At 42.8% G+C, this 23,440-nt stretch overlaps 4 protein-coding genes across 4 annotated transcripts; 2 read left to right on the top strand and 2 right to left on the bottom strand.

Moving 5' to 3' along the window:
* Window positions 1-1,502: 1,502 nt before the first annotated feature.
* LOC141652879 (exonuclease 1) lies at window positions 1,503-5,277 on the top strand. The gene is made up of 13 exons (XM_074460491.1): window positions 1,503-1,669; window positions 1,758-1,794; window positions 1,990-2,168; window positions 2,270-2,344; window positions 2,647-2,691; window positions 2,773-2,922; window positions 3,016-3,130; window positions 3,318-3,418; window positions 3,722-3,819; window positions 3,940-4,032; window positions 4,116-4,258; window positions 4,342-4,497; window positions 4,580-5,277. The coding sequence occupies exons 1-13, from the start codon at window positions 1,592-1,594 to the stop codon at window positions 5,182-5,184; spliced, it is 1,875 nt and encodes a 624-aa protein (XP_074316592.1). The 5' UTR covers window positions 1,503-1,591; the 3' UTR covers window positions 5,185-5,277.
* Window positions 5,278-5,292: 15 nt separating this feature from the next.
* On the bottom strand, window positions 5,293-7,308 carry LOC141652878 (protein C2-DOMAIN ABA-RELATED 4-like). Its single transcript, XM_074460490.1, has 4 exons — window positions 7,013-7,308; window positions 6,616-6,886; window positions 5,866-5,961; window positions 5,293-5,766 (listed from the first exon to the last, which is right to left on the bottom strand). The coding sequence occupies exons 2-4, from the start codon at window positions 6,784-6,786 to the stop codon at window positions 5,476-5,478; spliced, it is 558 nt and encodes a 185-aa protein (XP_074316591.1). The 5' UTR covers window positions 6,787-6,886; window positions 7,013-7,308; the 3' UTR covers window positions 5,293-5,475.
* Window positions 7,309-7,854: 546 nt separating this feature from the next.
* LOC141652877 (fructose-1,6-bisphosphatase, chloroplastic) lies at window positions 7,855-18,401 on the bottom strand. The gene is made up of 4 exons (XM_074460489.1): window positions 17,914-18,401; window positions 17,164-17,388; window positions 8,139-8,645; window positions 7,855-8,048 (listed from the first exon to the last, which is right to left on the bottom strand). The coding sequence occupies exons 1-4, from the start codon at window positions 18,340-18,342 to the stop codon at window positions 7,977-7,979; spliced, it is 1,233 nt and encodes a 410-aa protein (XP_074316590.1). The 5' UTR covers window positions 18,343-18,401; the 3' UTR covers window positions 7,855-7,976.
* A 1,123-nt stretch (window positions 18,402-19,524) lies between these two features.
* Window positions 19,525-22,310, top strand: LOC141652050 (putative serine/threonine-protein kinase PBL26). Its single transcript, XM_074459707.1, has 5 exons — window positions 19,525-19,951; window positions 20,378-20,571; window positions 20,675-20,864; window positions 20,940-21,331; window positions 21,694-22,310. Exons 1-5 carry the CDS (start codon window positions 19,828-19,830, stop codon window positions 22,000-22,002), a joined length of 1,209 nt encoding a protein of 402 aa, XP_074315808.1. The 5' UTR covers window positions 19,525-19,827; the 3' UTR covers window positions 22,003-22,310.
* The last annotated feature ends 1,130 nt before the right edge of the window (window positions 22,311-23,440 follow it).

Below are 23,440 nucleotides of genomic sequence, written 5' to 3' on the forward strand. Positions count from 1 at the left end.
AGTAGACCGGGTGAAGAACATAGGCATTAGCCCGAATAGGCAGAGGGACATTTGGTTTTGGGGTAGAGAACGGGATGGTATGTATACGGTCCGAAGTGCATATAAGAAGCTAGCTGGGGAGGTGGGTGATATGGCGAGCTCGTCTGACTGGGAGCGTAGTAGATGGCTTTGGAATCGGATGTGGAAAGTGTCGGTCTGGCCCCGCGTAAAACTCTTCTTCTGGCAAATGTGTAGTGAAGCACTGGCAACGAGAGCGAACATTGCAGCCCGTATTGGAGGTGAGTTTTCTATGTGCCCGTTCTGTTCTTCTTGTATAGAGTCGAGTCTTCATTTATTTATGGGGTGTGGGGTGGCAAAATGGGTCTGGGAAGAGCTTGGCATTTCGGGTGGTAGGGACAATGAGGGAGGGGATATTCGGGCTTGGGTGGAGCAGGTGTGGTCGGAGCTAAGCCTTACGGAGTGTAGTACCTTTATGGTTGGCTGCTGGGCAATTTGGGAGCATCGCAACAAGGTCATTTTCGAGGAAGCTAGGATCGATCCGGAGGGAGTCGTGCGAAGGGTAAGGGATGTGCTAGAGGAAGGAGGAGGGCTGGAATCACATACTCTAGGGAGACGGAGGGGAAGGGGAAGGAGCGAGGGTGGGGATGCGAACAATGGGGAGGGATGGATGGCAGCCAAGGATGGGTATGTTAAACTTAACGTGGATGCGGGTGTGAAAGAGGGCGAAGGAGTAGGAACGGGGGCGGTTTGTCGAGATGGGCGAGGGGATGTGATGTGGGGCTTGTCCGTTATACGAGATGAGAGCTGGGAGGTGGATGAAGCGGAAGCAATAGCCGTTCTCGATGGACTGGAGGAAGCAGCTCGGAATGGCGTGACGAAGGTGGAAGTGGAAAGCGATAGCCTTCTCGTGGTTGAAGCTCTGCGATCGCGAAAACAAGGCAGGAGTGTTTTCTTCAATATCATTGAGGATATCTTTGTTTTAGTTTCTAATTTTCAGTCTGTACGATGGTCACATACTAGTCGTCTAAACAATTGTATTGCTCATGCTTTAGCACATTTAGCTCCTAGAGTAGTCGGTAGGCATGTTTGGCCCACTGTATTGCCTACATCGGCTAACGCTGCTGTTTTGTTTGATAAATCGTTAATAAAATAATGCCTTCGGGCATCTTTCTCTCAAAAAAAAAAAAAAAAAAAAGAAACACGTACGGAGTACTATTTTTTCTTCAAAAAAAGTTGGAATTGTTTAACAAGATTTGAAAAAAGAAATGACTAATTTACAGAAAAATCAAAACTTCTTTTAAACATGCATTCCTATTTTTTTTTGAACGGAGTACCATATTTAGTCCGGTCCAATTCAATTTGGGCCAACTCGGGTCAAGTTTTAACAAGTTGCCAAAAATGTAAAGCGCGCGCTAATCTCATGTTAGGTTACAATTTGAATACTTTCCCGGCAAAATTCCGCCTTCTACTCAACTCCTTCATTTTTCATTCCTCAATCCTCATTCCGCATTCCTCGCACTCTCGACTTTCCCCCTTTCGCCTTCAATTTACAGTACCTGAGCTCAAAAGCCGAAAGCCGAAACAAATTAAAATGGGCATCAAAGATCTACTCAGATTCATGAAACCCTATGTTGAACCCATTCACATTAAGAAATACGCCGGCAAGCGAGTATTTTTTCTTATTTATTCTCCACTTTTTCTTATTTATTCTTTCTTCTCGCCATTTCTATAATTGATTTTATTCATTTAATATGCAGGTTGGAATTGATGCTTACTCTTGGCTTCACAAAGGAGGTAACACTTTCACTAATCACACCGTCTCAATCATTTGTTTGCCTTTTTTTAATTCAAAGGCAAACAAATGATTGAGACGGAATGAGTATAATAGAAAATGTTTCACTTCTAATTAAACAAAATGATTGAGACGAAGGGAGTATAATAGAAAGCGTTTCTAATTAGACGAAATGTTTGATTTTGTGGTGGTTGCAGCATATTCATGTAGCATGGAGCTATGTTTAAATTCCGAGGGTGAAAAGAAATACCAATACATTAATTACTTTATGCATAGGATTAATTTACTCAGACACCATAAGATAACACCAGTTGTTATATTTGATGGCGGCAACATTCCCTGTAAGGCAGTAACCGAAAACGATCGCTACAGGCATGTCATTGTGTTGCTTGTTTTTGTATCCGACTGGACTTTTACAATGTCGTCAAGGTTGATTGAAATGTAACATACGCGAAAGTTGTCATTTTTATTAGGAAGAGGAAAGCGAATAGGGAAATGGCGATGGAGAAACTTAGAGAAGGCAATATTAATGCTGCCAGTGACCTGTTTCAGGTAAATATTATCTGTTGGAATAATTGTCGAGTTTCTTTGTTAAATGAATTGTTGAGATATCTTCCCAAGTTTGTGGGCTACTCCTCGTATCACCAATTGGTTTTAGGATAGAGCCTCACGTGCTTGTGGGCCGGTCTCTTGCTTGTGTCTGTGTTACGATGATAATTGTAGTAAGCCTCACTGTTGTCTGTCTTACGATGATAATTGCTGTGTTTGCGGCCTATTATATAAGAAGTATAGTTTCAGTAATCTAGAGTACTGATGATAATATGCAATTTGACTGCCAATTTCTGTTTTCTTAGAGAGCCATCAGCATCACTCCGGCCATGGCACACCAACTGATTCAGGTACAATATCTACTATACTCGATAGGTACCTTGAGCATAACATCATTAATTATATTCCAATAACCTGAAAAATGGTTTCAGGTCTTACGGCAAGAAAATGTAGAGCTTACAGTTGCTCCATACGAGGCTGACGCACAATTGGCATACCTATCTAACCTTGCAGAAAGTGAAGGTGGCATTCAGGCTGTGATTAGTGAAGACAGTGACCTATTGGCGTATGGTTGCCCATCTGTAAGAACTTTTGCACTTTATACATGACTGTTAAATGTTCCTGTGGTCACCGAACACTTGGCATGATGGCGCTGTTTTTTTGTTTGTAAACAGGTTATATTCAAAATGGATAAGTTTGGCAATGGTGAAGAAATTGCTCTGGACAAAGTATTCAGCTCCACCGATCTCAAACCATCGTTCAGAAACTTCAATAGAGTTTTATTCATAGGCAAGTTCAACTGTTCAAGTCAATTAAGTTGGTTTTTGATATGCAGTTCAGGTTGAATAATTGAATATCAGTGATTAAGTGCATAACATTCAACATCGAAAGAGAACAACTTGAATTTTAGGTTCTACCAAAAAGCTGATAAAAAGTTATCTTTGAAAGCTCATTCTTAAATTTCTTTTTGTAACAGAAATGTGTGTCTTGGCTGGCTGTGATTTCCTTCCATCTGTTCCTGGTATTGGAATTGCTAAAGCTCATTCATTGGTTTCCAAGTATCGAAATATAGATCGTGTAAGTGTGCAACACCTTTCCTTAGATATATCAGACTGTTAATGTTTCCAGTAGGTTTTTCTTTTCTATCCATAGTCTCTGAGACAGGAGACAACAAATGAACAAAGTGAAACAAAATACTAAATACCTCTCTAGGGAAATGCTCCTCATTTGTGAGATTTTGTCTATGGTTGCCAGTCGGCCTTTAGAGAGTTTTTAACAGCTTTGATCTACCATAGTCCTTGAACAAGAGCTTCTCCAAAGAGTTTACAATATATGTTTCATTACACATGCATTACCCATTCAAAATTTCTGTTTATGTAGGTTTTATCTGTTCTTAAATGCGACAAGAGTAAGCAAGTACCGGAAGATTATGACAGATCGTTCCGTGAAGCAGTTGCAGTATTCCAACATGCTAAAATGTAAGCATATACTGTAGTAACTTTCCAATATACAACTTAAAAGAAAACATACTTTAGTAAATATACCTTTACTTCAATTACGATTGTTGACATACTGATGTTTGTCTGCACTTTCCACAGCTATAATAAAAGCAAGAAAAGGCTGGAACACTTGAAAGAACTCCCTGAGCAACTGTTGGAGACACTGGGAGGGAACGTTGATTTTTTGGGACCGTATCCTCTGAATAACCTTATCTTACATGTTTTAGCCCGTGTCTAGGATTTGCTTCTTCTTGACAAATTTTGGAACTGATCAGAGACATCCCTCCATCACTGGCAATCGCAATTGCAGAAGGTAACTTAGACCCTACTACCATGGAAGCTTATGATTGCTTTAGAAGTAGACAGCCTTATGAAAGATCCGCGGTGTCCCAGGAAGCTCGTGAAGGAAATGTGCTTGGTAAGTTTTAACTTTTTAAGTGTTTCACAAAATAAGCCGAATATTCAAAAGACTATCAGAATTAAATAATTTTGTGGGTGCAGGATCAATGGAAAGTGAGAGCCAAGTCTCCAAGGGTAAGAATTACCGGTTGGCCAAAACAGTTCCTGCCTTCAAAGTTGATGGGGGCGAGGGAAATCTCACAGGGAGCTGCTTCACAGTATACTCTTCTCGAAAATCAAAAGAGACAACTAAATCAAGTAAATATTGAGTTTATTTTTAATCAATGAAAAGAAAGACGTTTTTAATTTTGTACACATAATAACAGCCATGAATTTGCAGGTACAAGTACTGTGGTGGGGGAAATGAAGGTATCGAAGAAAATAAATTTTGCTGATGAAATGGCAGCGCTTACAACTCTAGCATGTCCTTTGGATAATCACATTAGTAAGATTTTCAGTGTATGTGAAGACACGCCACTAAAGACACCAGACAATAATCCATTCCGGAAAAGGAAATGCATTTCAGAAGACAGTGAAAGCAGGGATACACCAAACAATAATCCATTCCGGAAAAGTAAACGTGTTTCAGAAGACAGCGAAAGCAGGGATACACCAAACAATAATCCATTCCGGAAAAGTAAAGGTGTTTCAGAAGACAGCGAAAGCAGGGATACACCAAACAATAATCCATTCCGGAAAAGTAAAGGTGTTTCAGAAGACAGCGAAAACAGGAATACACCAATTTCAGGGGTGACTGAGTGTGATCAGCAATCAGAGTTGAAATGCTACATTTTGGATTCCCAGGAAAGCGTTAGTTCTAAGGTTAACAAGTTAGACGACAAAAGTGAAAAGGGGGTTTCCGTGAAAAAAACAAAGACGAAGAAGTGCAAAGGCTCTAACAGTACGAATGGCAGTGGTATATTAAGCTTCTTTGCTCGCAAGTGATTCATCTTTGTTTCGCAGAAAGTGTAATCAACGATGTTCATCAGTTATCGTATTTTTTGATTGTTTTTCTATTAGCTATATTCCCGGTTCCATAAATAGAGAAGCTCATGTGTGAATCATACATAACATGAAACAATACTGCACCGTAAAAAGTATAGATTCCTCAAAAAGGTAGAGTAGACACAAGTCACACAACGATACAATTTATTAAGAAAGTTTTGTGCATAACAAAAATGAAAGCTCAATCATGTATTGAATTCATGAAAAAACCGCGATGAAAATGATTATAACTTATAAGCCTTTACAACCAGGGAGATCAATCCATTGTAGTTGAAGTTCGACTTCTCCACATTCGACATTCTTTAATCTTAGGCAAAGATTTTGAAGAACTCTACCTTCTGTCCATAAAATCTTACTTTCTTCTGATAAACAATTTTGCCTACATGGTTGAACTCTTGATATTAGAGTACCACTTGGTAAACTATCCAAATTCATCTTCAGTGCATCTATAAATGGTTTTATGTCGAATTCCGCTTCTCCCATTTTATCATCCTTGCTGAACATATCATGATCATATACTGTCTGCAACATCCAAATAAAACAACGGTAAATTAAAAAACAGTTATATTACGTAAATTTTCGTATAAATTTACGAAAATGACTGTTTGATGTTGAGGTTACCAGCTTAATGGCTAGAGTAGGATCGGAAACAGAAAGGGTAAGATCTTCATTCCATTCTGGATTGATATCTTTCTTGATCACTCGAGTCTTCAGTTTCTGTAGGAAATGAAAACATTGAGCGGTTATAGCCTATAAGGGTGACAATGAGACGAGATACCTCACGAGCAACTCAAGATCTGCTCATTCGGCCTTGTTTGAATATAAATAAATTTGTCGGGTTATAATTTCAGATGAATGGTAACCCGACAAATTTGACACTTTTTTTTTTTTTTGATGACGAGGGAGTTGAGTCCCCCCGGGTTCATGCATTTCCGCACCACCACATGGACCATGTAAGCCACCTCTTCGGGGGCTGCAGTGGCCAAGTGATCATCGCCCCAACTGGTAGTCGAACCCGGGACCTCTCAGCTCTTGCATTTCTGCAAGCTTCAAGGTTTATCCCGGCTACATACCACTGGATTAACACCACCTGGTTCATGAATTATTCTTAAACGCGGAGTTTTTAAATCTTATTTAAATTACAATTTCAATGTTTTAGATCTTGGATTATAAAACGTACGCAATCCAAAAAGGCAATAACATCAGTATAGTCCCTTAACTTATAAAGTGGCAGACATGGTTTAATCGAAATACCAAACTTAATTTTAATTCTAACGTAAACTATTATCGATCCTAATTTTTCTTTAGTTAGGTATACGATGACATGGTATAATCGATATACAAAAGAAAAAAGAGGGAAATTAAACAAACCTGTTTTCCCATTTTAATGACCACATAAGGATCACTTGTACGAACATCTCTTATAGCAAGATTAATTCCTCTTATAACCTTAACCCTTAATAAACCTAAAAGATTTTCCATCATTGAAGATCCTGAAGGAGAACGTCCACTGTTTGGCGGCGACGACGGTGGCGATTCCATTTTTTCTTTATGTGACGATCTTTTATAGTTTTTTTTTTTTGGTAATCTGAATGATTTGTTTCCTTACCTGGTATCAAAATCCTTGTAATATTTTTCTATACTGAAAACAAAAAATGTCAAATAATTCATAATCAAATTTTAACAAGGAAGGTACATAAAAATCACAAATTCTTGTTTAACACGAGAATAAACGTAAATGAGATACAAATATGATTATAACTCGTACCTGTGATAGTGTACGGAAAAATTATTGTTATGATCTAAACTTTTTTGAAAGGCTTCTAATTTGTAAAATTAAGAAGCAAATAATTCAAATGTTGTTTTCGGGGATATAATGTGCATAGAATGAGACGAGAAGAACAAGGGAACTATTAACCAAAAAAAGTACTGCAACGATTTTGTCAAGGTAAAAATATGAATTGTTACCGATTATTGCGGTTACATTTATTTATGCTGTAGTAATTAATTTCTTTGACATTCATTACAGTTACGTTATTTTTATGCGTCACTTCGTTTTCTTGGAGTTTTTTTTTTTTTTTTTTTTTTTTTTTTTTGAGTTTTATAATAACAAATGAAATAACTAGTTTAGCGCACCCGTCACCCGTGTGATTAAGGAGTGATGACAATACTGGCGAAATCGGACCGGAACTGAATTGATTAGAAAAAAATTCGATACAAACCCAATTTTTAGAAACTCTGACCCCCACTATTTAGAAATCCTAACCAAATTCAAACCTAAACCTACCGAGAACTTTCATTACCTACATAATGTAGGAAGTGGTTTACCAATTCCCGAGATTAGATGATGGTATTGCTATGAATTGAAAGTTCATAGGATCTCCATCACACGAATTGAAAGTTCATAGGATCTCCATCACACGAATGCCCGTTGGGCTTGAAATGTGGATGCAATTGGTAGCCTCTCCTTATATGGGGCTTAATATTCCACTTTAGAATTGAGGGGGGTGAGATTTGAACACGTGACCTCTTGGTCACACTAGCTCTGATACCATGTCAAGAAACCATCTCAACCAAAGTTTAAGCTGATAGTTGAAGTCCAAAGATCGGTTTTTAATTTGATGGGAGGATAGGAATTAAATCATTAATAATTTAAAATTGTTACAAATGGCGTTATGTATACAGAAAACAAAAATTCATATTTTGATCCAACTATATATAATGCACAGCACTTATGCCAAATACTTCTCCAGTTTTTCTACCTCCTCGACACTTCCAATGTAGAGCGGTACACGCTGATGAATCTGTAACATGTTCACAGAGATAAACATTTAGCAATTTGACGACAAATAAGGTAAACAAATAATTGAGACGGAGGGAGTAGTAACGCGTACCTCTGTTGGTTGAATGTCAAGTACTCTCTGATGACCATCAGATCCTTTCCCACCAGCTTGTTCCACTATGAAACTCATAGGTGCACATTCATACAACAGCCTTAGTTTCCCATTCTTGCTCTTCTGATCCCTCGGGTACCCGTAAATGCCCCCATACAGTAATGTCCTATGGAAATCCCCAACTAAACTTCCTATGTACCGTGCAGAATATGGCTTCCCACTCGGCCCTGGATCTTTCAAGCTGTCCATGTATTTCTTCAACTTGTCATCCCACATTTGGTAGTTTCCTTCGTTGAATGAGTATATTTTTCCGGCTTTTGGGATTTGGATGTTTTCTTGTGTGAGCACAAATTCACCGTACATTGGGTCTAGTGTGAATGAATACACCCCTTTACCGATTGTTAGTACAAAGATTACGGAGCTTGAGTACATACAATACCCCGCTGCTAGAAGATTACTCCCCGGCTGGCAGACGCTAACTACGCACCTTTGCTCTTCTGTAGTTAGCTGCACCATTAAATCATGACATGAGTACTTCGGCTCTGTTTGGTAAATATCATATTAGGTGAAATTAGTAGATTCCGGCTTAAATAGTAGTTTGACCAATCAATCTACTAATAGCAGCATATTGTAATAACATATTGAGTTTATACATGAAAATGGTAGATTTGTCATATAATCTGCTAGTTACCAAACACGCTTTCTAAATTTTGCTAATTTCATATTGTTCCGGGTGTAATTCCAGAGCAAGTATAGTTACCACCCGTGGCTTGTTGAATGATGTCTTGAGTTGGATTCTCCTTTGGTCTTAATCGTTCCTCTCGGTCTCTCCTGCAACAATGAACGAGGCGGGGCTTGGCTTTGTGCCAAGCGTACTCACTCCGACGCTCAAGTCGATGAAACTTAAAGGATAAGTTGTCACTTCAATTTGAATGTATATTGTAGAGAGATAAGGAAGATATTACCAGATGAATAGTGTATTTAGGTTTAGTTGTGTATTCGTTGGATCCTTTCCTCAATGAAGGTTGAGGAGTATTTATAGGCTTTCACCTTTTGTCACGTAGTGGCCAAGTGGCTAGCAGGTGGAAAGACTGATCTAACCCCTCGGCCGAGGTTTCTATGGCAGGCCGGCGGGCCCTGTTGACTCACCGCCGAGGGGTCTTGGATATGAGTACGCGGGTATGTGTCCGGTGGCGGGTTGTCATCCGAGACCAGTGACAGCCGATGGCCGCATCGGCTAGGCTGCATAAGTCGTTGACTTGATGTGGATGTCTTTGACCTTGCTCAATATGTTGACTTGGTCAGCGGTGCAGAATATGCCCCATCAATTTGCCCCCAGCGTAGTCTATGCCGTGGTATGGGCTCCGATGTACGTTTGAGCGTATATTCTGCGTAAGTATTTTGCGGAAAATTTCTGCATCGGCTTCTTCTGCGGCGGCTTCTTTTATCTCGGCGTGGTTCTTGTTAGGCCGTACCATATCCCCCCTCCACATGGATGCGTAAAGGGCATCCGATGTGGAAAAGAAAGTGACGCTGGCCGAGACCATGGTTGAGAGTGCCGGTTGTTGTTGACTGCCCCCGGCCGGCGCTACTTAACTTGGTTGATCATGTGGCCGGCGGAGAACAGATGCTTGGGAATTTGTTGGGGAAGGTGAATAGGCGGAGAGATGTGAATGGGCGTGTTGAAGACGCTTGGTCACTGTTGCATTGATTGACGTTCAACTGTTGCAACGATTGACATCCCGTGGTTGCATGTCCGACACGTGTCTGCATGCTGATTGGTTGGCGCCTCATGGGCTGTTCGCTGATTGGTCCTTCTTTATGGGCTTTTCCCTATAAATAGGGCAGTTATCCTGTGAAATTGGCCACCAATTTCATTCTCCAAAATTTTCTTCCCTAAACTTTCAAAGGCTTCTTTGTCTTCGATTTCTCAGAGTTGTTACTCCGGCGAGTGTTTTCTTTAAGGTAAACAAACAAACTTTCCATTTCTTAACTTTGTAAGTCTTTATGGTAAACATGTCTTCATCTGATGCCGGTCCTAGTAAACCGGCGCCGGGTGGTTCCCCGTTGCGTCTTGACGAGGAGGGGAAGTTGGACGCCCTCCTGATAAAGCCTGGGGGCCCCAGGTCTCCTTCTCCTGAAGTCGATCCTCGAATTTTGGAGGAATGGGAGGATGACTCTGATGTTGATGATGACGCGTGACGATTTTGGTGATGATCTTGAAGAGGCTCGTCCCAAAGAGGTGAGGCGAAGACGTTATGGATCATGGTGACGTCGCAAGGTACACGTTGACCGAACTTGGACCCATAAGTTTGCGATTGTTCCGGTGAGAAATTTTTCGAGGGCCATTTCTTTTTCGGCAGGGGGTACAAGATTGTTATCCCGAGGAGGGTCGGCCGTCTGTTGCCCTCCGCCGGCCATACCGGCGTATACATGCGACACTTGGAGTTCGGGCTCCGGTTCCGCCGAATGAGTACGTCATGGCCATCATTAAAGCTATGAACGTCGCCGTGGCCCAACTGCATCCGTTGGCCATGAGGACGATAGTCGGCTTTGTGTGGCTTTGTCTCTTCAAGGGGAGGCCGACGGTGAATTTATTCCGCCGGCTTCATTATCTCCACCAATCAATCGGCGGGCGCGTCGGTTGGTACGGTGTGCACACGGAGAAAGGTTATGTTTCGTTGACAAACTTACTTCTTGTAAAGACCGGAGAGATCGGTGGGTGTATGTTAAGGTCTTAGGATGACTATCCACCGCCCCTCTCCTTTCGGACCAAGTGAATTTGCGGTGTGAGACTAAGGCGGAGCATGACGGATGGGTCGGCGGAAGAAGCTCAAGATGGATGCCGGCGGAGGTCCTTCTTGCGAGGATGAGAAGGCTGGCGATGAGGCTTTTGAGGCGGACAAGGGTGGGGTGTCGAAAAAATGGATTCCCCAACGTTGAGATCATTCTTCGGGATGAGCCGCTTTGCCATGTCGGCCTCATACCGGCCCTAGCACAGGGTGAGTGGGGTCGGTGTGAGGCCCATCACCGCTCTTAATGTTCCTGTTTTTCGAACTTCGATTTATTTCTTCTACTTAATTATTATATTTTATTATTTTTTTTTTATTTTTTTTTTATTTTTTTTTTTCGCAGACCACTTTGGACGGGACTTGTCTGAGGATATCCTCCGGAGAATGTGGCTGCACAAAGACAAAACCGTTGCTAACCTGCACCCCAAGGCTCTGGCCCATGACCGTAGGACGTCGCCGAGTGATCTTATGGACCGTGAAAAGCTTGAATGCGGTGGAGGCTCGGGCGAAGGTTGTTAGTAACATGCCGCGCCATACTCGAAAAACAAAGCCTTCGGCGGTGATGGCGTCGACATCGGCTCCACCTTCCATCCCCCCTGTTCAGAAGGAGACGGTGGAGATCGTTTACATCTCTAATGGGGATGATTCTGACGAGGAGGAGGGGTCTCCCCTTGTCCGTAAGAGAAAGCAGACAACCTTTACCGCTGCCGTTACTTCTGCTGCTGACGAGGAGATGCGCCCTTCGGCTAAGAAGGCCAAGCACGATCATCGATCTATCCGTGGCTCAGTTAGCCAGGTTCATCGCGCCGCGATGAGCTCTTCGGCATGTCGATGTATGTTGATACTGATGCTTTCTTTAAATTTTGTAGATCAGCCGCTGTCAGTCGCCGCTCCTATTGAGCAGCGAGTGGAAGAGAAATCCGCGCAGGCTGGTGATCATGACGTCGCCATTGGGTCTTCATCCCAGAAGGTTTCCCTTTCCCGACCGCAGACTAGTGATCGAAATGTCACTGTTGACCCTTCATCCCAGAAGGTTTCCCCCTCCCGGCTCGTGGCGGGAGGTGCGAGGTTGGTCGAGGAGCTGGCGAGGTGGAACGAGCTGGCCGGTGCTCGCATTATAGAGCAAGAGAAGGTCGTGGCTCAGTCCGCTCTTGAGCTTGATGTCACTAAGAAGGTGGCCGCGAAGGCGAGGCTGGATCTCCTCAATGAGCAAAGGCTTAGGGGAGATGTCGAGAAAGCGCTCTTGGCTGAGAGAAAGCTTAGGGAGGACGCTGAAAAGGAGGTCCTTGCTGAGAGAGCCAAGGCCGAGGCTGCTGCGGCCGAAGTTGCAAAGTTGCTAGAGAAGTGTGACCTTGTTCAGAGGCATGCCGACCTTTATCTCCAGCAGAGGAATGAATTTAGGGGCAAGTTTCAGATCCAGGGGAAGGTGATCCGGAGCAAGGAGGCCATCATCAGGCAAAAGGAGGACGACATTGAGATGCTCCAAACCAAAATGCTCCCCGACTCCGTGTTCCGATTCCGGATCCGCCGAAGCATTTGCCCGGGGAAGTAATTGAGGAGCTTTTTCCTCTTGAAGGTTCCTTTCCGTGGGACAAATATGACGAGCTGTTTGACGATAAGCTCGAAGCTAAGGAGAAAGCCGTGGAGGAGAGGGTCAAGGAGGCGGCGAGAGTGAAGATAGAGCAAAAAGCGGCCGAGGAGGCGGCAACTATTGCTGAGAAGGCTAAAGCGGCCAAGGAGGAAGCCGATTGGGCAAGGGCAGTTGAGGCTGCCGAGGCTAAGGCTGGGGCTGCTGGCCGGGCCGCTAAGGGAGCTACTGGGTCGCCCCTCGAAGAAGGTGCTGCTACCGCTGCTGATGGCGAGCAACGGCAGACATAGGGAGACGATATCCGTAGCCTTTTGTCTTTTGGTTTGTCCTTGTAATTTCTTGTAATTCGTTGAACATTTTTTAATAAGAGCTCGTTTCTTACGCCTCCGCCCGCCGAGGTTTTTACCTTACTTCTTTTTCTTGCGCTAGTATTTGAGCCTCAACTGTACTTTTAGCGTCTCTCGTCTTCGTCGGGGTTGTCTCCTTACGTTATTAATTGAGTGTCTCTTTTGCTTCCGCCTCGGCTTGGCCGAGGCGGTCTAAGCGCGTATCTCAATCGTGTTAACGCTTCTAAGGCATTTTGATTGCTTTGCGAGTATCAACTGCGATGGTCGTGATTGCCGCTCTTGTCGGTATGACGGTGTGAGCCGCATCGCTTCTTCTTCATGAGTCTGCCGTGGCGTCTACCACTTGGAGTGACTGCGACGGCGTCCAACCTCTTGGGGTGACTGCCGTGGCGTCTACTACTTGGGGTGGCTGCGACGGCGCCTATTTCTTCATGAGGCTAGTGGCGTCTACCACTGAGGATGGCTGCGACGACGTCCAACCTCTTGGGGTGATCGCTGCAGTGGCGTCTACTACTTGGGGTGACTGCGACGGCGCCTATTTCTTCATGAGATCGCCATGGCGTCTACCACTTGGAGGACTGCGACGGCGTCCAACCTCTTGGGGTCGCTAGTGGCGTCTACTACTTGGGGTGACTGCGACGGCGCGCCTATTTCTTCATGAGGCTAGTGGCGTCTACCACTGGAGTGACCGCGACGGCGTCCAACCTCTTTGGGTGATCGCTAGTGGCGTCTACTACTTGGGGTGACTGCGACGGCGCCTATTTCTTCATGAGGCTCGCGTGGCGTCTACCACTTGGAGTGACTGCGACGGCGTCCAACCTCTTTGGGTGATCGCGTGGCGTCTACTACTTGGGGTGGCTGCGACGGCGCCTATTTCTTCATGAGATCGCGCTCTTGTCGGTATGACGGTGTGAGCCAACATCGCTATCGATAAAGGCGCCGCTCTTGTCGGTATGACGAGTGTGAGTCGGCGTCTGCTGCTTCCTAGTTACTATGGGAAGAATGAACATTTTGATGGAAGACTTGGATGGTTTTTCATTTAGGTAAAAACACGCGTCGGGGTGCCCACAGCTGTTTTGGACACCTCCGCCGCTACATAGAGTATTCCCGAGATTACCAGCGTCCTAATGGCCTATCAAAGGCGCAGCGTCCTAGTCAGCCGCTAGTTACATCCATGAGGTCGCCCTCCTGTTGTAAGGATAGACTTTTCCCTTTCTCTGATTTCTTTGCCACTTTGAGGGATTGCATGTTGCATCCTCCGCGCTATCCGGACGTTGACCACCTTGTCATTCTCGTCTTTGGAGACGAGCTTATGCGCTTCCCCCCGGTCCGAGACGTACATCAGTGTTAGGGCCGGATGGACATCTTGCGTCGGCCTCACTCGGGGTGACTCGGCCTATGAGAACATTGTGGCGGACGAGCCGTCAATGACCACGAACTCGGCTAGGACATTTTTAGCCGCATTCTTTTCGCCGAACGTCACCGGGAGTCCGATTGATCCTAGTGGTACTAGGTAGGCCCCGGCAGAAGCTGTATAGTGGGTTGGCGCAGGGGCTCAAGTCCTTGACTTTCAGGCCGAGGCTGAGGAAGCACTCCCTGAACATGATGTTCGTGTAGGCGCCTGTGTCAATCAGGCACCTCTTGACTAGGTGGTTGGATATGTCCAAATTGACTACAAGTGGGTCGCTGTGAGGAGCGATGACTCCTTCGTAGTCCTTCCTTCCAATGGTTATATCGGGGATGTTGGAAGTAGGGATCGCTGTGTTGGGCACAAAGTTGATGGCCTGATATAGCTCGTTCAGGTGCCGTTTGTGCCCATGAGCGGACCCTCCGTTCTCGTTGCCCCCGATGACAACATGAATTACCCCTATCCGTTCGAAGACGGATTTCTTTCCTGAACTGTCGGCGTCAGTCTTTTGGCCTTTGGCGACGTACTTGCCGAGGCTCCCCTTAGGATCGGCTCTTCAATGGCATTCTTGGATGCGGCGATCGTTGGTTAAATGGCGGTGTGGCGCCGTGGTACTCACGATCTTGGCTCGTGTCACCGTCACTTTTTGGCTTGGGGGTCTCTCCACGCCGGCCCTCGTTTTGCTCGGGCGAAGACCTCGGCGGGCGATACGACGAGAGGGGTTTTATCACTATACCGCCTCGGTGGTACGTTCCGAACTCCACCGGCGCTGTCGAGTCTGTTTCTGGCGGACTTGTCCGACCGTGATCTATTATTGTCACGGCGTCTCTCATCGGACCGTGATCCATTGTTGTCACGGCGCCTTTCATCCGGTTGTCCTCCCGCGGTTCTTCTTTTCGAGTGTTCGGCCTCGCGGGGCCTACCCATGTCTTGTGATAGTCTTCTACCTTGATGGCCGGGTCGGCCATCCTCCTGGCGCATCCAAGTTCAGGCCTCGCACTTGATGAGCTCATTTTTAAGTCTCCCTTGGGAGGCCCTTCATCGCGAAGGCCGCCGTTCGGGGTTAATTTCCGAATCTGCTTGGACCTTTCCATCGAACCTCTTCACATAGCTTCGTAGAGACTCGCCCCCTCCTGTTTGATAGTTAGGAGGTCCGATGTCTCCACGGCCCTTCTCTTGTTGCAAGAGTCTTGGGCTAGGAAGGCGTCTCTTAGGTCGGCGTAATAGTATACCGAGCCGTCGGGAAGCCCTTTATACCAACTTTGGGCCATCCCATGCAAAGTTGTTGGGAAAACTCGGCACCGGACCTCGTCCGCTGCTCCCATACCGACATGTAAGACTCGAAAGCCTCGGCGTGGTCTACCGGATCACTATCTCCTTTGTATGATAGGGGTGGCAATTTGAGCTTAGTTGGCACCGGACTTAGGACGAGGCGTTGAGGGGCTGTCGACCACGTGTCGAACGACACACGGCGATCGGCTCCTCGCATTCCTAATCCGGCTCCTCTCCTCGTAGCGGGAAGGACTCCTTCTTCTACTCGGGCTTCTTCTCCAACTCTCTCGCCGAGTCGGACTCCTCGGTTCCTTCGGGGTAAGCCTCGTTCGTGTTGCGGGGACGCTGTCCTCCCACGAGTGCGGGAAGGACTTAGGTCTACCACGCCCACTTTGGGCTCCCCCGGCGACTTGGCTGGGTCAGCTTCTCCCAGTGCTCCGTTCAAATTTCTCGGAGTCACGTTTTGGGCCCTGGTCTCCTGGACGGTTTCCGCCGCTCTTGTCGGCGTGACAGTGTGAGCAGGCGCATTACTAATTAAGTCCAGGACCATTTTCAGTTTTGCTATGTCAACCACATGTCCCATGATGGTGACCTGGTTGGCTGGCAGCGGCGTGTCCGGCATTGTTGGCATCCCGAACTCCGGTTGGATTACTCCGCCGGTGGAGGGCTGCACGACTCCAGAATTGTTGAAAGTGTCATCGTGGTAGAATGCGGTTTCGTCGGTCACGACTGCGTCTTGTTGTTTTGACATCTTAGCTTTTTGGGTGGGTTTTTGTTGTTTTTTTTTTTTTTTTGTTTGGGAATGAATGTGACTAGCTTCTAGTATCTATTCCCACAGACGGCGCCAATTGTTCCGGGTGTAATTCCAGAGCAAGTATAGTTACCACCCGTGGCTTGTTGAATGATGTCTTGAGTTGGATTCTCCTTTGGTCTTAATCGTTCCTCTCGGTCTCTCCTGCAACAATGAACGAAGGCGAGGGCTTGGCTTTGTGCCAAGCGTACTCACTCCGACGCTCAAGTCGGTAAACTTAAAGGATAAGTTGTCACATCAATTTGAATGTATATTGTAGAGAGATAAGGAAGATATTACCAGATGAATAGTGTATTTAGGTTTAGTTGTGTATTCGTTGGATCCTTTCCTCAATGAAGGTTGAGGAGTATTTATAGGCTTTCACCTTTTGTCACGTAGTGGCCAAGTGGCCAAGTGGCTAGCAGGTGGAAAGACTGATCTACCCCTCGCCCGAGGTTTCTATGGCGGCGGCGGCCCCTGTTGACTCACCGCCGAGGGGTCTTGGATATGAGTACGCGGGTATGTGTCCGGTGGCGAGGTTGTCATGTCGAGACCAGTGACAGCCGATGGGGTCAGACGGCTAGGCTGCATAAGTCGTTGACTTGATGTGGATGTCTTTGACCTTGCTCAATATGTTGACTTGGTCAGCGGTGCAGAATATGCCCCATCACATATGATGGTCAAACCTGCTACTAAAATTTGCCAACGGTATTCTGCTAACGCTATCTACTATCATTAATCTGCTTTTGCCGTTTCCCAAACAGGGCCTTAATTTAATAGCCAAGTCGGTAAGGCGAATGTAAAGACGAGAGGAAAAGAAGAAGCAACCTCAGCTTCGTCATCAGACGCTACAATGCACTCATCATTAGGGCTGTAAATTCCGAAGATTGAACCAGTCGAAACAGCCGCGTCTATGTTGGATGATCCATCAAGCGGGTCGAAAACAACAATGTAGTTGCCAGAATAACTCTCTTCTACTGCTACTGGCACATCCTCTTCTTCTGATGCTATTATTCCTGTCCTTCCACTTGATCTTAAGCAGTTAGAAAACACCTGTAACAAAAATATTTCTCAGTTTGACACATTAATCATAAAATTTGTCATTGCGTACGATTTTGAATCAGGAAAACATAAAAAACACGTAACTGTTGCTACAAAATTTGATCAAAAAGTGTTATGCCGTAAATTATACAGGAAAAGAGTCACGTTCAACAACGCTTACAAGGTTGTACCAACAACAACATCAGAGCCTTAATCCCAAAATGATTTGGGGTCGGCTGACATGAATCATCCTTTAGAGCCGTCCCTGAATGAACGCACACCTCAAAATGCGAAAATATAGAAAAGAAAAAGTGAAAAACAGCAAAAAGGTAAACTTAAGGTTTTAAATTTAAGTCCAGATTTCTTTTATAAAAACTTAGAATTTAAATTGAGAATAAAGATTAAAACGATTTGAGGTTCTAAAAGTATTACAAGACAGAATTCTACTGCTAATAATAATGTAAATGATCACTTAGTATAATATAGTCCAATAAAAAAAATTAAATGCGTACTGTATTGAGTAAAATGCGTGCGTACCTCATTGGAGACGACGTCAAGCTTCTTTTGATCCTCACCCTGGATATTAGTAGCACCTTGAACACCAGTAAGGTTAGAAATACCAGCTCGTTGTACCAAAGAAGCAATTTGCTTACAAGCCAAGGAAATACTCGAAAGCACAATCGTCAACTCAGCATCAATAACACCTGATTGCTCCTGCTTAAGCAACCAACCAGTAAGTGTCTGAATTTCATATTTGTTTACGCTTTTCTTTTTAGTTTCAGGCTCAGCAGCTGCTCCTACTGCCATACACCGTACCCCAGGAACGACATTCCGTTGCTGCCGTCTAATATGGGACTTGGACTCATTGATACATAGTTGAAATGGTGTGGGATGTTTTAAGTGATTCAAATTAGAGAAAAGCTGTTTTGCTGAGCTTGCAGTTGTTGCTGCTCCTAGACTTGCCATTTTCTTGGTTATTTTTTGTTAGTTGAGGAATACACAAGGGATACTTGGGATTGAAGGGTGTAGCAATTTGAGTTGGGGTGATTGAAAGGCTGAAAACGGATTTGCTGCCAATTGTGTGGCTCCCACTTATCCTTCATTGAATATCTTGCGATCATAATTTGTTCATTCATAAGGTTACTTTGGAGAATGCAGGATATTTTGTGAGTGAATCGACAGGGCGGGCCAGTGGCGAATCGTCACCAAACTTTTCGGGGCGTTGGAGGTATGTGGTGGGCTAAAGCCGTATTTCCTCTGTTCCATTGAATTGTTTACGTTTTTCAAAATTCTACTCGTATGTTTTGAAAAACGTAAACAATTTAAAGGAACAGACCAATTAACTAATGAGTTAATATAAACTCATGTAAATAAATAGAGGGGAATTTTGTGATTGATTAAAAAATAAAGACTAAAGTCTTGAGTCAACAAACGTCCAATAAACCAATTGAGAGCAATAGCAATAGAAAAACTTTTTTTTTCTTGAAAATAGGCAATGTTTAAAGATACCCCACATTTTCTATGATAAGATCATTGATCATCACATTTTCATATGCTTATCAACCTAGTTCTTATTTTAGAACTCAATTCTTAAAATTAAGAACCAACTTTATGATTTAGTAGTTAAACTTTTTAAATAAAGTTCTTGGTGACAATAGTCTTTTTATTTCAATTACTCTCAATTACTATATTGTGGAATTTTGGGTTCTCTAATTCCTCTCATGGTCACCTAACTCGAATCACGATTGGAAATGACGACTATCAGCTAAAAGTCGTTATATAATATGGCGATTTTGAACCCTCTATGTTCGTGTTAAAACCATGCCTAGGTGAACCCCTAAACGATTAATACTTATTTCATTATAACACAAGATGATAATTATTTTTAAGCATTATTTGAACAAAAAATCATTAATTTTAGGACCGGCCTGATAGCAATTTTAACGATAGACAGGTAGTAGTATTAACTTTGAAACGTTGTGTAGTTGGCTCCCATGTTATATTTCCCCAAAACATGTCGTTCTTCTTCAGAGGCTCCCTATATTTTCCTCCATATATTGCGGGATTTCAACCAAACAATTCTCCTCATCTTCATTCCTATTCTTCCTTCAATTTTACGTCTTCTATTCCCTTTGATTAATTTTCCGCATTATTGTAGATTTACAAATCATTTTTGTCATTGTTATTGGCTTACATTTTCAAAATTTCTCGACTTTTTGACTTCTTTTGAATCATCATTCCTACAATCTCCACCGAAGAGGCTACATATACACGCCGTGTACAAGGCCCCTTGGTTTTCTTGGATTTTCTTGCTCTGTTAAACTTTTTTCCTTAAATTTGCAATTCTGTTGTTACATATACCATCTTATTTTGCAATTTAACAAATCAATATTTTTTTCTTTGTTGGACGCATATTTTTGAGATTTTTCGCGTCCTCAAAGAGGGAGAGATATGAGTTGTTTTCCATGTTTTTCGTCGCACCCAAAGAAAACACCAAGGAGGATCGATAGTAAGAGGGGTCAGCCTCGCCCTACTACCTCTACGACAACCATGCCAAGTATGCAGACCCGGCCAGGTAATCAAATCTATTAAAATTCACAATGTTCATAATGAAACGTGTTACATTGTTTTTGTATTACTATTATCTGTATGATTATTTTGTATGGTCAATGATTTAGTAAAATTAGAGAATTTAACGCGTTCTAGCAATTTTCTGTCATTACAAGGTAAAATCTCTAGTCGAAACTTTAATGTGTATGAGGAAGAGCAACAAATATTTGTTTACTCATATTTTTAATCGATTATGTATGTAATGACATTCACGATAGCAATAAGTAGACATGATAAATAGGTCATTCGATTCTATTTTGAATCAGGTCTAATTATATTGTTTGGGTTCGGCTTTGTTTTGTCAAGTCTAGCAATTAAGTGTGACATATTGGATGTCTCAGAGTCTCGGACCTGACATAAATAAAATACGTACAATTTTGTTCTTAAGCAGAAACCCAAAGACCCCTTAATTCAGGAGATGCTGCACAGCATCAGGTTACAAAAGAAAAAGGAAACAGCATTGCAGCTCAGACATTCTCATTCCGAGAATTGGCTAGCGCGACCAAAAATTTCCGGCCAGAATGTCTGATAGGTGAAGGTGGATTCGGGAGAGTTTACAAGGGACATCTTTCGTCGACAGGGCAGGTATAGTATCAATCACCATTCTCATTTCTCTTATATGGTTTCTTTAGCTGGTTTTCGATTAAGTTGCTGTTGTACAAGGAAATAAAGAGTTTCTTGTTTTCAGACAGTAGCAGTGAAGCAACTAGACCGTAATGGAGTCCAAGGAAATAAAGAGTTTCTTGTCGAGGTTCTGATGCTTAGTCTTCTGCATCATCCTAACCTTGTTAACTTGATTGGATACTGTACTGACGGCGATCAACGCCTTTTGGTTTATGAATACATGGCTTTGGGATCTTTGGAAGACCATCTCCTTGGTACGTAATTTCCAGTTTTCCACGTCGTATCTAGAATCTAATACTCCGTATGTGTTTAACAATGGTGTTGTTCAGATTTTCCAAATGCGCGAAGGCCACTGGACTGGTACACAAGAATGAAAATAGCATTGGATGCTGCAAAAGGATTAGAATATCTACATGACAAAGCAAACCCTCCTGTCATCTACCGCGACATGAAATCGTCTAATATCTTACTAGATATAGACTTTCATGCTAAGCTCTCTGATTTTGGACTGGCAAAACTTGGTCCAACAGGGGAACAAAAGCATGTTTCTACCCGGGTTATGGGAACATATGGATATTGTGCACCTGAATACCAAAGAACAGGTCAATTAACATCTAAGTCAGATGTATATAGTTACGGCGTTGTCTTGCTCGAGTTAATTACTGGCAGAAGAACCATTGACACCCGAAAACCTACTCAGGAACAACATCTTGTCGCTTGGGTTAGTTTTCAGTACCCTTTTTCATCGTTCTTGCCATCCAGTAAGTAGACTATACAACCAGTTGTATTGGTTTGTATAGTATAATATGTTTACTTGAGCTTAGACTTATAGATTACGAGCTTTATTTGAAAGAATCTGAGCTTCATTATAAAAATACTACTTATAGATTTTAGTTTTTTATATCAAAAATTAAAAATTAAATAAAAAATGATAGAAACTCGATAAAAATACACATAAGCTCAATTAGATTGGTTATGGTTGTACAATGCTCTTGTAGAACCAGTTGTATAACAGTATTTGTGCCGTCCCAATCATCTGTTGAGGCGCCATGTTAATGTAATGTCCAACTGTTAAACCTGCAGGCAACACCAGTATTCAGGGATCCAAGCAGACACTCAGAGTTGGCAGACCCGCATCTCGATGGGAATTTCCCATTGAAAGGGCTAAACCAGGCAGTAGCAATTGCATCAATGTGTCTACAAGAAGAAGCAGCGGTGCGACCAGTGATGTGTGACGTAGTTTCTGCACTCAGCTACCTGACTGTCGTACCAAAAGATGACGGTACTACTTCTCCACTCTCGTCGACTACTTATGACTCCTCTCCATTAAGTGATTGCAGTCCACCATGTCACAGTAGCAACCCTGATGGTGAAATCAGAGAGGGGCGATAGAAGACACCACGAATAAATCTCGGGCTCAAATTCGTCATCTTTCGAGACATAGAAGACTGTATTTCGGCCAAAAGTTTTACCTCTTTCGCGAGTGGTGTTTCTCGTGGAAAGCGAATTAGCAAATCGGTTGTAAATGAGGGATGTGCATGTATGTTTTATTTGGATGGATGTGTGTTGTTTACTGTTTTGAGGATACGAGTGCATATAGTATGTTGGAGGAAATGGTTATCTGGAAGTAAGTGTATAAGTGTATTGAGTGTAAAGATTTGTAAACCGCATTTTTTTTTCATGTAAGTTATTGAATGAAGTCATCACAGTCAGTAAACAGCACCATTACAGTTGCAGATTTACAGCATCAAATTTCGTCTTACATCTATATCAATATCTATATCTATATCTATATCTATATCTATATCTATATATATTATTAAAAGGGTATATCTTAAAAGTTCACGTAGACAATGCCACCTCATACTACTAAATGTCATCTTGCATTACCAAAATTCTACGACATCAATCCTCCATGTAGTATGATGGTGAGCCGAAGTCGTATGCTCCCAAAAATAAGTAATAAAAGTCTTATTACCTTAACTATATAGTAGAGGTAAGTCGGGTGTCGAATCCACAGGGAAGACGATGTAATTAATGTGTAGAAAGTAAAGAGTACAAGTAACAATAATATGGAGGTTTTTTGTTGATTGAATAAGCTAATGACTAATAAGACAAAGTAATAAAGATGATTAATTCAGATGATTAAAGGTCTTGGGTCAACAAACATCCACTATCAACAAACTAATTGGTCTTCGATTGTCTTTAATTCAATTACTCTCAAGCACTTTATTGTGGAAATACAAGTTTCCACTTTCTTTTAAGTTTAGTCAACTAACTCGAAACGCGATATTAGAAGACCCTAATTATTGAATAATCTAAGCCAAGCGTCTAGATTTAATCCAACAACAGCATTAACAATCCAAGGAAGCAATAAAGATAACGATCTTTAACACACGCGGTTAACGATTCAAATTATATGTCTAGTCTCTACTTCGTCCTAATAACGATGAAACGCATACAAATTATTAGGGTAAAGTTTGCTACTTTAGTCTAGATTAATTGAACAATTACGGATTCAATTTCTAAACATGCAATAGATTAAAGTGAACAATTACCAATTGATCAGATTAGTAAAAAGAAACAATAATCATAAAATACGAGCAAGAGACATAAACAATACTTGAGAAATAAAAGAAAGAAAGGAACAATCTCACAATTAATTAGTCAATAGCTTCAATCTGTCGATCCAAGAAATGGAGGATTAGTTCCTCATAATTTCTAAGCAAAAGTAATTAGGGTTCAAGAGAGTTTTTCCCCAAACTACACTTATTGAATCATAGTATGAATGATTAGAACTTGATACTTAACCTAATAATAATAATAATAA

This window comes from Silene latifolia, chromosome 4, assembly GCF_048544455.1.
Source record: "Silene latifolia isolate original U9 population chromosome 4, ASM4854445v1, whole genome shotgun sequence".
Taxonomy (NCBI): domain Eukaryota; kingdom Viridiplantae; phylum Streptophyta; class Magnoliopsida; order Caryophyllales; family Caryophyllaceae; genus Silene; species Silene latifolia.

Excerpts from the sequence above, each read along its gene's own strand:
- LOC141652879 (XM_074460491.1), top strand. The coding sequence starts at position 1,592 with ATGGGCATCAAAGATCTACTCAGATTCATGAAACCCTATGTTGAACCC. Across the intron at positions 2,923-3,015 it reads TGGCGTATGGTTGCCCATCT|GTTATATTCAAAATGGATAA; the intron begins GTAAGAACTTTT and ends GTTTGTAAACAG. Across the intron at positions 4,259-4,341 it reads TCGTGAAGGAAATGTGCTTG|GATCAATGGAAAGTGAGAGC; the intron begins GTAAGTTTTAAC and ends TTGTGGGTGCAG.
- LOC141652878 (XM_074460490.1), bottom strand. The coding sequence starts at position 6,786 with ATGGAATCGCCACCGTCGTCGCCGCCAAACAGTGGACGTTCTCCTTCA. Across the intron at positions 5,962-6,615 it reads TCATTAAAATGGGAAAACAG|AAACTGAAGACTCGAGTGAT; the intron begins GTTTGTTTAATT and ends CATTTCCTACAG. Across the intron at positions 5,767-5,865 it reads CTACTCTAGCCATTAAGCTG|ACAGTATATGATCATGATAT; the intron begins GTAACCTCAACA and ends TGGATGTTGCAG.
- LOC141652877 (XM_074460489.1), bottom strand. The coding sequence starts at position 18,342 with ATGGCAAGTCTAGGAGCAGCAACAACTGCAAGCTCAGCAAAACAGCTT. Across the intron at positions 17,389-17,913 it reads TTGACGTCGTCTCCAATGAG|GTGTTTTCTAACTGCTTAAG; the intron begins GTACGCACGCAT and ends TTTTTGTTACAG. Across the intron at positions 8,049-8,138 it reads TTGACATTCAACCAACAGAG|ATTCATCAGCGTGTACCGCT; the intron begins GTACGCGTTACT and ends AACATGTTACAG.
- LOC141652050 (XM_074459707.1), top strand. The coding sequence starts at position 19,828 with ATGAGTTGTTTTCCATGTTTTTCGTCGCACCCAAAGAAAACACCAAGG. Across the intron at positions 20,572-20,674 it reads ATCTTTCGTCGACAGGGCAG|ACAGTAGCAGTGAAGCAACT; the intron begins GTATAGTATCAA and ends TCTTGTTTTCAG. Across the intron at positions 21,332-21,693 it reads AACAACATCTTGTCGCTTGG|GCAACACCAGTATTCAGGGA; the intron begins GTTAGTTTTCAG and ends TTAAACCTGCAG.